The sequence below is a fragment of the Pongo pygmaeus genome, chromosome X (genome assembly GCF_028885625.2).
Source record: "Pongo pygmaeus isolate AG05252 chromosome X, NHGRI_mPonPyg2-v2.0_pri, whole genome shotgun sequence".
NCBI lineage: Eukaryota > Metazoa > Chordata > Mammalia > Primates > Hominidae > Pongo > Pongo pygmaeus.
This window is the reverse complement of record NC_072396.2, coordinates 32,581,155-32,598,853: the sequence shown is the minus strand read 5'-3', so window position 1 is coordinate 32,598,853 and position 17,699 is coordinate 32,581,155. Positions and strand designations below refer to the sequence as shown.

Sequence of the window (17,699 nt, the reverse complement as noted above, 5' to 3'; positions counted from 1 at the left end):
AGTTCAGTAACTGTGCATAGTTTTATATTCATTGTGAGGCACCGTGCCACTGGAATAATGACCTCGTTATCATTTTTTGCTGATTTACAGAGTATTTTAATTGCCAAAAGTATGCTACCAAAATTTCCAGTATTCGAAAATAATTTTGCTTGAATGTAGGAAAAAAAAAGCCAAGAAATTTATGTGCAATGAAAGTCTAAGGGAGCTTTACCTCAGTCTCAGAAAACATGCATTCATTCCTTCATTTAGTAAGCATGTACTGGGGTCTACTATAAGCTTGCTATTGTGTCAAGGAGTAGGAGAATATAAAAATATTAGAGAATTCGAATCACATCCATTTAGAGAGTTTTCTACATATTGACATTATTCTGTCAGTGACATAAGGATTTGAGTCATTTAGATTTAAATATGGTAGGTATTTCAAGTTCTCAGATATTATTTCATTTTCTAAGGTTCATGTTTAGTTAATATGCTATTTTAATTGCCTTACAAATTCTAGATTATCTTTTTTAAAAAGTTAAATAGAGCATAATTGCCATTTTATTTAATGGTAAAAAGCATTTTTGTTTTTGTGTGTACTTGGTTGTAATATTCTCCTTATCAATTGAACTATTTTTCTGATACTTTACTCTTAAAAATTTCATTCAGGAAAAAAGTAAACAATATTTAAGCTTGACGATCATAAAAATGTTCTGGTGACTATAGATTATTTTAAAATTTATTACTGTACCTTAGGGATATCTTGATGGGATGCTCCTGAAAGCAATTAATTCTCAGTTTTATGTGGCTTATAATGCAAAATACATTGATGCAGACAGAATTTGAAATGAATTTTCTTCTAATATAGCAATTAATTTTATTTAAATATCTCTAGAGTTTTTTTTAATACTGTGACTAACCTATGTTTGTTCTTTTTCACCTCTCATATCCACAGTCACTAAGAAACCCAAATACTTTGTTCATGTTTAAATTTTACAACATTCCATAGACTATTAAACATGGAACATCCTTGTGGGGACAAGAAATCGAATTTGCTCTTGAGAAGGTTTCCAGCTAATTGATTTGTAGGACATTATAACATCCTCTAGCTGACAAGCTTACAAAAATAAAAACTGGAGCTAACCGAGAGGGTGCTTTTTTCCCTGACACATAAAAGGTGTCTTTCTGTCTTGTATCCTTTGGATATGGGCATGTCAGTTTCATAGGGAAATTTTCACATGGAGCTTTTATATTTCTTTCTTTGCCAGTACAACTGCATGTGGTAGCACATTGTTTAATCTTTTCTCAAATAAAAAGACATGGGGCTTCATTTTTGTTTTGCCTTTTTGATATCTTACAGGAACTCCAGGATGGCATTGGGCAGCGGCAAACTGTTGTCAGAACATTGAATGCAACTGGGGAAGAAATAATTCAGCAGTCCTCAAAAACAGATGCCGGTATTCTACAGGAAAAATTGGGAAGCCTGCATCTGCGGTGGCAGGAGGTCTGCAAACAGCTGTCAGAAAGAAAAAAGAGGTAGGGTGACAGATCAAATAGGAATTATAACATTTTAGCAGACCTTTTTAAGCTTTCTTTAAAAAAAGATTTCATGAGAGATTATAAGCATGGCGAAAGGCACTAACATTAAGGAACCTATCAACCATTAATCAACAGCAGTAAAGAAATTTTTTATTTCTTTTCTTCATATACTAAAATACATACTTGTTGCTAGTTAGTGGTTTTCTGCTATTTTAAACTTAAAGTTTGCTTTAAAAATCACACATGATTGCTTAAAGGTGAATATCTTCAATATATTTTAACTTCAACAAGCTGAATCTCAGTTGTTTTTCAAGAAGATTTTAAAAAGCAATTGTAAATGATTGTTTTGTAGGAAAGACAGATCTTTGCTTAGTTTTAAAAATAGCTGTGAATATGCCTATGAAGCTAAAAAAAGTGATAGTGATATTTACCTCTAGTTTCACCACATTTGTGAATACATTCTTGAAGGGGAACTTGAGCCAAAAATGTACAAGTTTAATGGGGAAAACAAAGCCTCAAAAAGGTTACTGTCAAATTCAATCATCATTTAAATTTCCCTTGGAATGTATTGAAGGCACAGAAAGCCAAATGCGTGCTGCTGCAGTTGGAAAGCATAGATAGTTTATAAATGGGATTTTGTATTATGCTTCCAGTTGTTGATGTTAATGTGTCTTGTTTCATAAAGGAAGACTTGGCCTTTATTTACCAAATGAGACTATTGTTATGAACAATGAAAACTTCGTTCTTTTGCCAAGCTCTTGCATCCCACCCATCATCCACATAATGGGTGGATTTTAATATTCAGGAAGCTAGAACAACTCATTGATGAATGTCTTTCGTTAAGATGTATTAAAAAGAAGATTTTGGAATTATGTCAGTTGTCTTTGCCCACCTCCTCTTTCCCTCTTTATTCATGTTACATTATTCGGAAAGTAGATACAATTCATATTTTGTACAAAAGAAACACATTAGTTGACCTAAATACACACACACACACACACACACACACACACACACACACACACCCCTTGCCAAAGTTAAAGAATTATAGCCTCATCAAAAGATATTTTGAATTAAGTCTTGGTTTTGAAAATCTTCTTGATTATAGATAGATAAAATAAAGAACTAAACTTTGTAGTTAAACTACTTCCTTAGGTAAGTCATATACTTTTTTCCCAGAATGAAATTCTTCTCTTAATCATACAAGTATTTTATTATTTAGATAACTGATGTGCTTATACTATGAACAGGTATAAACCTGTATAGTGTCATTTCTGAACGAGCCTCAATCTAATCCAAATTAAGATGGTAAGAAATGAGAAAATTAAAAAAAAATTGAATACCATACTATAAATATATATATAGGGAGAGAATTCATAAAGTGGATTAAATCGATTGGAAGATTATTTTTCTATAATATATATTGTTTCCTATTTTAAATGTCTTACTCATATAGTATTTGAATAGAGTGTATTAATATTCCCTCTGATAACTCTAATTCACCTGAATTTTCAAAATCTTGTTATCTGTTATTGGGCTCTAAAGGCACATTATAATTTATAAACAAAGATGTAGCAATATGCCTGTTTCACCAAATAAGCTCTAAAATTTTAGATCTTTCTAATTTTATAAGAAAGTGGTATATGCTGACTCAGTTGTGAAATATTATACAAATTTTAGGTTAATTACAGCTAGGGATTTGGCTGTAATTAGAAAAAAATTTTCCCATTTAAACATGTTGACCTACATTAAATATTGCACTTTTGTGCTTTAAAAAGTCAAGTTCAGCTTCCTTGAGTTTTTTTTTTAAGCTGAGCTTTTAAAGTTGTCTATTTCACGCTACATTTTAAAAATAGATGTTAACATATTTAAATTTCCACTGAGACCACTTTTGTGGCATACTTCCTCAGGATTTTTATATCATTTAAATTTTATGAAATGTAAAAATGTAATAAAATATAAGTACTGGTTCTACCAATATACTCATAGCTATTTCTAAGCATCCAGTAGCAAATCAAGTAAAAATTAATAAAATAATATTTTATGAATAATATGTTAACCTAATAATTATAGAAGGGCTGTAATCATGAACCTATTGCTAATCAATAGTGTACTCTCAGTGCAACGCAAGCAGATGTTAGAAGGAAATAGAAGTTATTTATTGCACCGGTGAAAAATAAGATGCCTATTCAACTTAACAACAGTAGTCTTAGTTTGTACTGCGGTTAGAAATATTTAACATTTTTTAGTCCAGGGACATCAATGAAAGGAAGTGTATAATTCAAGCTAGATGTCTATATGGAGCCCTGTAGTTGCAAAATTTTAAGTCTTTTGAAATTTTAAGATATTAGAAATAGGAAAAAAAAATCTCAAAAGTTCAAATAATGGTGGACATCCAATAAGGTTAGTCTATGTTGGAAGCAAATGAAGTATGAAATGTAGTCAGTTAGCGATGCAGTTTAAGATAGACAATTCACTACTGCTTCAATTATCTAACGGAAGAACTGGATACATCTATAGGTTTAAGCATGATAATAATGAGTTTAATGATGGCGTAGCCACCAAAACTATCTTTGTACATGAAGGATGTGCAAATAAAAACCTATCGGCTGTAAGAGGAAGTCATAGGTTAATACAAAGCAAGCCTGTGTGCAAGTCTTTAAACAAGTGTCCATGAATAGCAAGGGGTGCCATGCTCTTCACTGGAGAAAAAAATTACCTGTTTGTCTTTACTAACCTCTAACTGAAATTAAGCATTCCTTTTCATTTTGAATGTAAGCAAAAAATCACAGTAATACTAGCAGTACCTATGAAGTCACAGATATGTACATATCTCATTACAGTTATAATAAATATATCAAAATATCATTTATGCTTATCACTACTTCAAAACGGCAGTACTTATTATACTGCTACAGGATCTTATTGTTGGGCTTTAAAACATTATTCTGAGGAATGTCAGGCTTCAACAGATTGCCAAAGAAGTCCAAGGCATAAAAAAATGATCCTAGCCAGCTGTCTGTTTATCTGCCCAGAATCTCATCCTAATTTACCATGGTTTCAGTCATTTTAATGTGCAGTCACTATCTTCATACACTCCTTTTCTTCTGGAGTATTCTAGGAGAAGACGTATCAGTCAAGGGGTTCTGGGGAGCCAGGCTTTCAAGCAATGGATTGCTGACAACATAATGAAGAGGATTTTACTTAGAATGCTGTCAGTTGATAAAAGATTGAATGGGAGACGGAAGCGAGGCAATGGGAAGTGGAATTCCTAAACTGAGGAACCTCTGAATCATAACCCTTAGCAATAATAATAAGATTTCAAAACATTATAATTCTTTCTTCTTTTAGACAAGTCTGATATTGCTTATCCCATATCACAGATAAGGCAATTATTCTACTAATATGCATTAAGGAATAGTGGTTTTAATTTAAGTGTTACCTTAATGAAAATAATTTTGAATTTTTTCTTTCCCCAAGTCTTTTTGTGAAAAATGTCAAACATATAGAAAAATTGAGAAAATAGCAAAACATATGCCCATTTACGCTGTTTTCCTCCCCCTAAATTCTTAGAGTCAATAATTGTTAACATTTTGCCATATATGCTTTTTTTCTCTCGCTCTCTCTACTCCCTTTCTGTATCTCTCATATATAGGGCATCACACACACACACACACACACACACACACACACACACACACTTTTTAAAATATTTGCAAGTAACTTATAAATACCATTATACTTTACCCCTAAATAATTCAGCATGTGTCACTTTGAAATACAGACATGCCATATATAACCATGCCTGTTTATTATGCTCTCCTCCAAATTAAATATAATACTGCATTATTATTAATATCCATTCCATATTCACATTTCCTTAATAGTTCAAAAATGTCTTTTATATTTTGCAGGGGAGTTAGTACCAATATCTTATCATAGCTCATGCATTACATTTGGTTATTATGATTTTTTATCCTTCTTAGTCTAAAATAGCCCTTCTACATTTTTTTCACTGATATTGAAATTTGAAAATGTCCAGGACACTAGCCTCAAAAAATGTCTCATCTTCCAGGATTTGTTTTATTTTGTTTCCCCTGATGGGGTGACTTAACTTGTTCTCTATTCTCTGAATTTCTAGTAAACTGGAAGTTAGGTCTAAATAAGACTTCAAGAGATGCATGTCAAACATTTTTGGCGAGAATACTTCATATGAGATGCTGTGTATTTTGTATTACATCACATCAGGAGATGCATCATATGAAGTAGTCTCACTAAATGCTGCAAAGTTTTATTACTTGCTTCAGGTGGTGACTGACAGATCTTGCATTATAATGTCACATTTTTTCTTTGCAATTAATAAATCATCTAATGGCTTTAGTATCCATTGATGATCCTTCCCTAACTCAGTTATTACACTGGGGCTTGCAAAATGGAGATTTTCCTAATCTGACATGATCTTACATTTACCAGCTGGCTTTCTTCTGCTTGAAAAAAAAAAAAAAAAAAAGGTTTTTCCTCTATATTTATGTCAAAATGGACTCATAAATTTTTATTTATTCAATATATTATTATGAATTACACTTATTATTCTTGCCCAGAGCTTCCTGCTCAATTGTCCCAGGCTCACCTTGGACTTTCCCTCCCGCAGATTTAGAATTACCCATCTTTTTCAAGGAACTCTGGTTACTTTTAGAGGTGAATAGGACGTAGAAACCTACATCTGGGTAGTAGCCCCTTCTCAATAGAATATGTGCACCTTTCCGGCAAGCAGTCCCAAAGGAGTTAATATTTTCAGATTACTTTTGAAAGGATTCTTGACAAATCTCTTTCAGAATACATGGAAGTTAAAAGTTAAGTCTAGACATGTTAAAAAGCCCTTCTTGTGTGAGACTTCATGTACAGTCATTAAGTTACTATTCCTTTAAACCTCTCTACTTCTGAATTCTTAAACCAAAATGTACCAGTATATAATCTATGCTGGTTTGCCATGCAAATTAATGGTGTAAATAAGATAATGGGAGGCATTCGTAAATGTACTTAAAGGAAGAAATTATTATTTAAAGACCTTAGCTCATTGTTTGCATGCAAATACATGCTGTTGATTAGAAATGAGCCTTATCTAATTCATTAAAGTAGGCCTGGTAGGTCCTCTTCTTGAAAATCTCCATTAGCAATTCATATGGCTCTATGCACTTCCTTGTAAGACAACTGTTTTCTCTTAAGTTTTCTTTAACTTTGGCTTCTTACAAATTCAGAACCCCCCCCCCCACCCCAACCAAATAGCTTTCAACCAAATAGCTTTTCAGCATCTTATTTCCTACAAGTTAAAAGCCAACATTTTAATGACTCAAATGGCTCTTTACACTGTGTGCAATATTTTCAATGTACCCAGTATATCCGTGTGAATCAGTGCTACAAGCCTGCTCACACATTCACATTTTGCCCCCAGGATCTGTCCAGTCCACTTGCTCTGTACTCAAACTTCCTTTTTTTCTCATTGCCGGTTTTGACCTTGACTCTCCATCCAGCCCAGAGTTTGTAAACTGAGTACCCACAGGCTGAATCCTGAATGCATGCAATATTTTTGCATAGCCACTGTTTTTAAATAATTGACAACTTTTAAAAATTGAGAGACCTCATTTTTTTTTTTAATATGGATTTCTCTTTTCTTTTGAAAATTTAGGTCTGGCTACTAGGCACTCATTACCGTATTTTTTCTTGGCACCATCAGCTACAACTGAGTAACAGATGTTTCAGTTTCTTCTTGCTACTCAAAGTGTGGTCTCTGGTCCAGAGCACAGACATCACCTGGGAGTTGCTAAGAAATGCAGGATCTAATAAATAACAGTTAGCATTTTAATAAGATTTCCAAGTGATTCATGGGTACATTAAAGTTTGAGAAGCATTGCCTTGGGTAAGCAAACTTTGTCCTCACTTTGCAGCACCTGTCCCACTTTGCTCGTTTATATTAATTGCTTTTCCATAGATATTTGATTTTATAGTACCTCATACAGACCTTTGTATGATGATGATGGTTAGGGTGGTGATGGAAGTGATGGTGATAACACTTAATATTGCCATGCACGTTCCAAGTGTTTTACGTAGCTCAATACTTATAACAACTCTATGAAATAGTTGCTATTCTCCTTTTAATTTTACAGGAGGGCAATGAAGGCACAGACTGATAAAACTCTTTGCCCAAGATTACACAGCTAGCAAGTATTTGAACCAGGATGCAGTCCCGCAGTCTGACTCCAGAGTCCTTACTGTAGATCAGATTTTGCATTATTTATCCCAGTTTTGTCCTTCAGGATTTTCTGGTATACACTTGCAATTTCTTCCTACCAACCTTCCCCTTACCTTTGATGGCCACACGTAGTAGCAAAAGAATTGAACATAGAATCTGTTCTGACCTATCTTTCCAACCATGTTTTTCATAATTTCCACTATTTCTGTTTATGTCTGAAGCTTTGAATGACCTGAAGTTTTCTGTTCTTCAGCTTTTGCAAAAAAAAAAAAAAAAACAAGACAAAAAAAAAAAAAACGCTTCTTTTGGTTGAATTCTCTTTCCCCTTATTTTTCCTTCCCAAAATCTTACACATCACTCAAGACTCATCTTAACTGTTATTATCTCAATGAATGTGACCTGCTCTTCTCAAACATAAGCAGTTTATTCTCTTAAGGTTTTCTTGCCCCTTTTTATTAACACTCATGTAATATTTTATGTATATATCATGTATCATACCTATTTACATATGCTTTTTCCCCAGCAAGATTAAAAGCTTCATGAGGGCAGAGGACTATCTTATTGTTATCTCTATAACCCACAGTACTTAACAGAAAGTCTGATACATTGTAGATGGCCAGTAAGTACTTTCTTAATTTAAATGGTAAGAATCTTATTCACATTCAGATTAAACTGAAGATTTAAATCTTTATACTTGACATTATTATATAGATTAAAAATAGATCTAAAGAGCCAGACCAATATTTATGTTTTTATCATGTTATCACATTTCCATGGATACGTTTGCAATTCTAGAAATTGACCTTGATCCCTTCTAGTCTTAAAAAAATGGAAGGAGTTTGATTAATAATATTTTAGGTGTTCTTCAGAATTTAGTACATTTAAGAGACAAGTAACTTCAATTTATTTAGCTAGTTATAGCAAAAAGCAGCTCTTTGATTCAAACATTTTGTACATTTGTTTATCCTAGTCTCACTGTATCTCAACTAATACATTTTAAGTGAATTAAGTAGGAATTAGCCCTGAAACTGAATGTTTTAGCCTCATCCTACATATAGCCACAGGATGTTTTAGATGCAATCCGTATCACCAAAGAGCTATTTTTAGATTGATCAGAAAGAATCATACAGATATTATTATTCACAGGTGTCTATGGAAAAGCTGGTCTCTTCCCATCTGTTCTCTGATGACTCTTGAAAAGCTTTCAAGGGCATTCATAATTCTTCATCAAAAGACTACGAAAAATTAGCTTCATAGTTAATTGTTTTATGTCATATTTTGTTTTTTCAACTTGGCTAGTTCTTGTGAAACTGACTAGCTGGCACCAAATATGTTGTTGCATTGGCTGGTACTAATGATACCACTGTGTGGAGATATACAAGTGAATGTACTTTATTCGTGGCCTTCCATGAAATTTTATGTGCCTGGGAAAGTAGGAGTTAGGGAGAGTTTGTTAGGGAACATGATCTCTGGGATGGGTCTTAAAGGATGAGAAGAGGCAAATGAAGAATAAATGGACATGCCAGAGAGAAAAAGTGACAGGAGCAAAATCATTGAAGCAAGAAAAAATGGCCTACATTGTAGGACTATACACAGTTCAATATAAAAAGGCTCTGTTAAGCAAGCACCATTGACTTACCCTAAACTCTTCGTTTTCTATATATAAACTGCCCAATTCCCACTCCAAACTTATTGATGGATATTAGTAACCTATAGATGTTTTTGAAAGGTGTTCAAGTATCCTTTCTGGTGCCATGTACTTTGGCTCCGACCATTTGAGAGTATGTTCTCCAAGAGTCAACAGTCTGTGGTTCTTAACCTGGCTATGCAAGTTATTCTTATTATTAAAATTGTCCTATTTAATTAAATATCATAAAAACTAATGAAATAGAAATGAAAAGATAAGAGAATTGTGGTTTCTATGAATACTAAATTGAATGCTTTGGAAGACTTGATAAAGGTGATTAGAAAAAAAGAAAAAAAAGGCCAGGCACGGTGGCTCACACCTATAGTCCTAGCACTTTGGGAGGCTGAGGCGGGTGGATCACCTGAGGTCAGGATTTCGAGACCAGCCTGGCCAACATGGCAAAACCACATCGCTACTAAAAAAATACAAAAGTTAGCCAGACGTGGGCCTGTAGTCCCAGCTACTTGGGAGTCTGAGGTGGGAGAGTTGCTTGAACCCGGGAGGCGGTGGTTGCAGTGAGACAAGATCATGCCATTGCACTCCAGCCTGGGTGACAGAGTGAGAAAACAAACAAACAAACAAACAAAAAAACACGGTGCTGTTGAATTAGATGTAGGTAAGACAACTGTTTAAGATTGCGTGTGAGAGATAGAATCCCCAAAAAATGGAGGTATTTTGCATTCAGATTATTTTCAGCATCTCCAAATCTGACTGTAATTCAAAGAAACCAAACTAAAAGTCACAGATTATGAAATGTAGAAGTGTTTTATGCAAAAAGTAATATGCTTAACTTCAACCTGTGGGCTTTTACTCCAGGAAAAGTCTCGGACCCCATACCAAATGAGAAGTAAATGAGTGACCACTTGTATATTCTAAGAAAAATAAAACGTTTGAAGATGTGTAAACACATTTATATAATCCCTCCAATTTTACAATATTTTTCCAAAAACCACCTATCCACTTACCCTAATCAAGTTTGATAAGCGGACTTCCTTTTATATGTAGAAAGGCTGAAAAATGACGCCATGACCAATGAAATTGTCAAGATGGACCAGGTCATGGAAGATTTGAGATCTTAAAGGATTTTTTTCCAGGGTAGAATATAAGGATGTTGGGACATTTTTATATGCTTTAGATTTGCATCCTCATATGTCCCTTTGACAGTTGAGCTCAAAGTGAAAAAAAGAGAGTGAAACTAGTGGCAGGGTGACTCAAGTTAGAGACAATGAGTAAGCAGAATAGAACTTAAAAAACCTGACAGATTCAAGAAATACTTGATGAAAGTGCAACAACTTAGTCATTAAGTAGACAGGATGATGAGGGGAATGAAGGGACAATTCTAGGATGATCTCTTTTCCAGGTTTTTTTTTTGCTTGGGGGAACTGGCTGAATGGAATGCTGTTAGTTAGGATAGGAAGTACAAAGGAGAGTAACTGAATGGAAAGAGGAAAGCAAATCAGACATACAGAGCTCAACTTGGGATATAATAGTCTTAAGGAGCTCGTGGAACATCGAAAATAAGGTGATCAGAAAACACACATTTGAATGTGTAAGTCTGAACATCAGGAGGAAGACAAGGGCTGAAGACACTGAGACATTTTGTTCTCAATGTAGAGATGGTGGCAATCTCCATTGAACTAACTGCTTCTCAATAAGATACCTTTCTCAAGTCACTAATTTGCTAACCAGTAAACAAACCGGAATTCCCAGAGTACACATTAACCATTAAGCACTGCTGTGGAAAAGGATTTCAGGTGTCAGGAAGCCAATGTGGCAGATGAGCACTAGTGGTGACAAATGGACCAAAGGAATATGGGTGATCTTTATGGGGCCACAGAGTACCACTGTAAACTATCACAAATCAGAAGGGTTGACAAACAAAATATTGGGGGTAAATCAGGGAAAACCTATCACAACATACAGGAAAATAAGTTCAAAGATTTCATCCTACAGATTGCAGATAAGAAATGAGCCCTTTTTATTTGGGGCACCCTAGGGAAAGAGTAGATGCCTATATGTATATTTAAAGTATGAATACAGCATTTATTTGAATATACTGCAAATGGTCAATACGAGGGTAGCTACAGAGCCCATAACATGCAAAATAAACACAAAGAAATACATGCCCCAGTCAGACCCCTTACTTGGGTTGCTATAAATGCACTCTCCCTTTAAGGTTATTGCACTTAAAGTCTATCTGTTGATTGGACCCAACAGCAGCTGCACCAAGACTGTATCATTTTTTTTAAAGCAACAGGCCAAATGGCATTCTGCATTTATTTTCCTTGTTGCTGAAGAAACTTGAATTGTTTACCCTCAAAGCCTGTCCTTTGAGACACATTTTATAATTAGAAACACTTATTTACAAAGTGCTTTTTATGTTAGAATCACAAATCATAACACTCCTAAAAAGGAACACACTATCCACAGGTGAGTGACCTACCTTTGTTTACAAAAGAAAACCCAAAGTCCTAAGAGAAAAAAGTGTTGATCATTTTATTGATTCCTTACCTTGATTTAATATAGTTAATGGATGTCTTAGATATGTATAATAAGTCTATTATCATGTTCCCTTTAAAATTTTCTTTTGTTTTACTAATTATATGTTGTCATCGTTTGACCATTAATATGTCTAAATTTATTATAATGTGATTTTTACTACAAAGGTTAATTTGAATTAAAATATTTTATTTTCTCTCTCTCTTTCTATGATAAATGTTTTTAAAAATCGTTTGTAAAATGAAAGTACTATATTTGTGTAAGCTGCCAATCTAACAATTTATCATTTACCATTATGATGGTGAATATATAACAATCCTTATATTCAGCAGAAAGCCTTACCTCTTATTTCACAGGAATCTTGCCCCAGTTAATTATTCTCTCTCTTAAATGCACACAAACACAAGCATATCTTTACCCTTTTTCTACTGCCTCACTATCCCTGATCAAGTGACTGTGTTTAGTTCCTAGATTACAATATAAATATATTCAGACATTCCTTTCCAAATGCATTCCCCTGTACTTGTCAGGGTTCATAGCTGTGAATAACAGAACCCAGTTTTTGTTGATAGAAGCAGAAATGGACTTTAGGAGAAAGATACAGACCTGTTCCCATTCCTAAACAAAGGGATAGAAAGCCAGCTCAAAATGGGCAGAACTCAAAAAAGAGGCTCAGCTTCAAGAACTATAGTCCAAATCATACCCTAGATTGGATCTCAAACTCTTGGACTCAAGCGATCCACTCATCTTAGCCTCCCACAGTGCTGGGATTACAGGCATGTGCCACGACGTCTGGCCCTCATACACTAGATGTAACTGTTGCCATGCACCACTCTACCACTGCAGACACTGGGCGAAGAATGTCATTGCTACTGGAAAGAATTCTAGATAGTGCCTTATAATTCTGTCACTCATTCCAGATTCAAAAACTGAACTTCCCCCATCAGATTCCATTCTTATTTGGGGATTTTGTTTGACATAATCAGGGTGTTCAGATTCTGGGCAAACAAAGTTAACAAATGTCTCTTACTTCCCCTTTCTTGTTACTATTCCCATTTGAATCTTCTTCATAGTCACTGTTACTTAAACACACATTCTCTATTATCACATTTCCCTCTCCTCTCTTTTGTTGTTTGCTTTTGATCCAAACCACTGCTCAGAAACCATTATTGCCAATAACACCAATGATTTCTTGTAGTTCAATCCACTGGACATATCTTAGTCCTATTATCTGTAGGCCATGTGCCATTAACTGAACACTTGCCGTATTAGCACTTGGTCCTATCTTGTCTTCCAAGTCACTAATCTGATCTGAATTTATTCTTACCTCTCTATGTAATTCCTTACTATATTGATGACACTCCTTGCGTTACCTGCCCCTTACATCCTGATGTTTCTCTAGGACATGTTCTGAACCCTCCCTTCTTCTCATTCTATACAGTTTCCCTGATTGTTATCCGTAGCAACAAATGTAGCTTTCACTGTATCAATTAGAATAATATCTAGGGAGATTAAAAAAGAATTATAGTAACTGAAACAAAGTAGAAATATATTCATCTTCTTGTAGAAGGAATCTTCCAGTAGGTAGTACAAGGTTGGTATCATTGCTCTATGATGTTGAAGACCCAGATCCCTTCTATCTCACAGATCTGCCATCCTTTGGTGAGGTCCTTACACTCATGGATCAAGATGACTATCAGCTCTCTATCTATCACAACTGCTTTTCAAAGGCTGCAAGATGTAGGAAGTGGACAAAAAAGGGATACCTCTACCTTTCTAAAGGGACTTCATGGAAGATCTACACAACACTTTAGCTTATATATCATTGGCCAGTAGTGGAATGGATCATGGGGTAAGCAGCTAAGCGGTCTCTACCAAAGTCATCAATTTCATTTTATATCCTAAGTCTAATACTTGGCCCAATATATAGTTTCAGATTAGACCTACATGTCTAGCTTCAAATGGAGCATTTCCTCTTCTATGTCTCAAAGCCATCCCAAAGTCAGCATATCCAAAACTCGGCATGTTATATTCCTCTCCCAAAATCTACTGCGGGTGATATCACTATCTATTCATGTACCCAAACTATAAATTTGGAAGTTACAAGAGCTAGTATTAATGACACTAAATTTTGTGTATTTACTCTGTGAATGGGACTTTGATAAGAGTTTTACAAATGTTTCCCACTTAATTGTCACAATATCTCAGTTATAGAGATTTTATATGTCCATCGTCTCACCTGACTCTTCGAGATGATAAGCAAAGCATGGCAGCGTTCTTATGTCCATTTTACAAATTATCACATTAAGCACAAAAAAAACAAGATATATGTCCAAGGCTAACCAAAGTTATAGAAGGATGGAGAACTAAAAGTCAGTGATTTAGACCCAAATCTGTGCCTTTTCCCTTATTGTTACATATGACCATATCTAGCTATGTGAACAAAGCAGCTAATAATGATGACAGGGTAGAACAAATAAGCAAGTGAATATTCCTCACTACATTTATGATTCTTTGCCAATTCAACAGCTTCAAGCCTGTATCTTCTCAGATATGTGCTTCCTCTTATGTCTAAGGAAAAGTACTATATTTGATATGCTTCTATGAACTTTATTTTTTGAGATGGGGTTCTGGGTTTGTCACTCAGGCTGGAATGCAGTGGCATGATCACAGTTCACTGCAGCCTTGACCTCCCAGGTTCAAGCGATCCTCCAACCTCAGCCTCCTGAGTAGCTGGGACCACAGACACAGGCTACTACACCCAGCTATTTCTTTTTTTTTGGTAGAGGCAGGATTTCACTGTGTTGCCCACCTGGTCTCAAACTCCTGAGGTCAAGTGATCCACCCACCTCAGCCTCCCAAAGTGCTGGGATTACAGGCATGAGCCAATGTGATTGGCCTGAATTTTTTAAATTTAATTTTATTGAGGTAAAATATACCTCTATATAAATAAACGTAAATATATCTTTACCATTTTTAAGTATACAATTCAGTGCTAATAAGTAAATTTATGTTATTTTTCCCCTTTGTCCCCTCTCCTTACTCCTATTTCTGATCTCTGGTAACCACCAAGGTAGTGTCTACTTTCATGAGATCCATGATTTTAGCTCCCACATATGAGTGACAACACATAATATTTGTCTTTCTGTGCCTGGTTTACTTTACTTAAAATAATTACCTCCAGTTCTATCCACGTTGCTGCAAATGACAGGATTTCACCCTTTTTATGGCTGAATAATATCCCATAGTGCATATATAACACATTTTCTTTATCCATTCATCCTATAAATTTTAAATGGTGTGGAATTTGGAGAATACTTAAGGAAAAATGACGATTGTGTAAAAGGAAAGTATCTACAAAAGCAAGGTTTATCTACCCAATACAGATAACAAGAGAATCTCTGAATGTGGATATGGTTTCTGGAGTGTTTCAGAGGTTGAAAGATTGTGAAGAACTGGATGGGTATAAAACAAAAGTGAGCAGGAGAAGAAATGAAAGTTCTGGAATGTTCTGTAACTTGTAGATGAATTCCCTATATTAATTTTAAAATGTAAATTGAGATTATAATTATTTTTTGATGATCTATTTTTGCTGGGCTGATTCTCTGTTGGTGTAACTCTTTAACGAATATGGGTCACGTGGGACCCTGGATTTTATTAGAATTACATGTGCGAATCAAATTCTAACTTTATGAGCCAATATAATGATTGTTTTTTTAATGATTAGAGTCTATCCATGACAAAAACAGCTTGTTTCTCCTACTGACTTATTTGGTGTTTTCTTGCTAATTAGCCTTTATACTAGACAGTAGAAAATCAGAGTACTTGGACTTCAGGTTGGCCATTAAATAAACCTGGCAACTAAATGCTGGGTAATAATCACCTATCTTCCCACTTGTGTTTATTACCTTTGGAACTATGTAACATGGTATCTTTGTGTTTATATTTTTAATTTGTTCCTTTGTCTCTTGCACCAGCTACTTAAATTATCTGAGCTTCATTTTACTAATTCAAAAATAAAGATAATAGTACATATTTATAGAGATGTTGTAAGAGTAAAAGATAATGTAAATAAATTGGCTAGCTCTATGCCTAGCACATGAGTAGGTGCTTAGAAGTTAGTGTCTGGGTACGTGACTTCTGGGGATGATAAAGTGAGTAGCTTGATAAATCTCCCCAAGAATCAATAAAATGGGACACACTGGACAAAACATTTTATGACCGTGGATATCAACCAATGGCATATGCTAAATTAAAAAGTGATTATTTATAAAAAGTACTGAACTTTGTATATGAACAATATGAATTTGTGGTGTATTTGCCTGTATTGCCCTCAGTCCCCACTCCCAGCTTGGTCAAGCATGATAGTTCTATCAAGGTAGAACAAGCCATGGAAATCAGCAGCTTCATCACCACAGGGACTGATTTTATTTGAAGCAGAAGTTTAAAACTCCACGTCCAGAAGCATTGTCAGTAATGGTGGAGACCTAGGTGGCAAACAAAAAGGCAGAATAGCAACTCAGCTGGCCTGAAGCTGCAGTCTTGATTGGAACAAGTAACTGACTGGCAGACTGGCCAGAAATTTAATTTAACCAGCATATCTGCAAAATGAGGCAGCCGTAATGGGCCTCAGTAAGGACTCCTTGTGTCTCCTTCATGAAAACTTAAAATGTGCCTGCATGTTGAATATACCCCTTAACACATATAAAGAACCTTTTGCAAAATTTGGAAGTCTTACTGGCTTGAAGTATTTAAGATCAACTGCTGGCCAACTATTGACTAATGCAAATTAAGCTATGCTTACCTCTAGGAAACTAGGCATAAAGTTTGTTTCTGTTGTTTGACAGAGAAAGAATATCAACAGCCACACACTGTGAGGAAGCAGATTCCACAGATTTCATCTAGGCGAGTTATTAAAACTTCAATTTAAAAAACGCTGGGCATAAGAAGGAACATCAGAATTTGGAGCTACTTTAATGTGTTATTTAAAATGTCAAATTTTCAAGAAAAATTTCCCCGTTCAAAGAGACAGGGAAATGTGACCCATTCTCATGGGGAAAAGCAGTCAATAAAAGTTATCTCTGAATTGGCCCAGATATTGGCAGATAGAGACTTAAAGGCTCCTACTATAAATACCTTCAAACAACTAAAGAAAAGCATGTTTAAATAATTCAATGAAAGTATGGTAACAATAACTACAAATAGAGAATCTCAACTAAAAGATACACACTGTATAAAAGAACCAAATGAAAATTCTAGAATTGGAAAGTAGAATAACCAAAATTTTAAAAATCACTAATGGGGCTCAAGAGCAGATAGTAAGACAGAAAAAAAAAATCAGTAAATTTGAAAATAGATAAATAAAAATTATCCAATCTGAATGTCAGAGGTAAAACAGTATAAAAAATGAACATGAGTCATAGATTTGTGTCAAAACATTGAGCATATCAATGTAGATGTTACAAGAGTTCCAGAAAAAAAGAGAATGTTAAAGAGACAGAAAAATTATTTGAAGAAATAATGGCCAAACACTTCACAAATATGGTTAAGCTCAACAAACCCCAAATAGAATAAACACTAAGAGAACAATACCCTAAAACATAAGAGTCAAACTATTGAAATAGTTTCATTTGAAATTATTGAAAGACAAATGGAAAAGTCTTTAAAACAACCAGAAAAAAATGACTCCTCATGTACAGGGAACACATGATTGATAGTTAATTTCTCATCATAAACAATAGAGAC

The 17,699-nt window shown here is 34.6% G+C and overlaps 1 protein-coding gene across 4 annotated transcripts in view; it reads left to right on the top strand.

Annotated features, from left to right (window-relative positions):
- DMD (dystrophin) overlaps positions 1-17,699 on the top strand; it is a 2,105,574-nt gene that overhangs the window by 1,254,116 nt on the left and 833,759 nt on the right. For all 4 annotated transcript variants that reach the window (XM_054470954.2, XM_063660502.1, XM_054470953.2 and 1 more), the window contains exon 45: positions 1,340-1,515. In XM_054470954.2, coding sequence (XP_054326929.1) covers positions 1,340-1,515 — 176 coding nt within the window. The remainder of the gene's footprint in view (positions 1-1,339; positions 1,516-17,699) is intronic.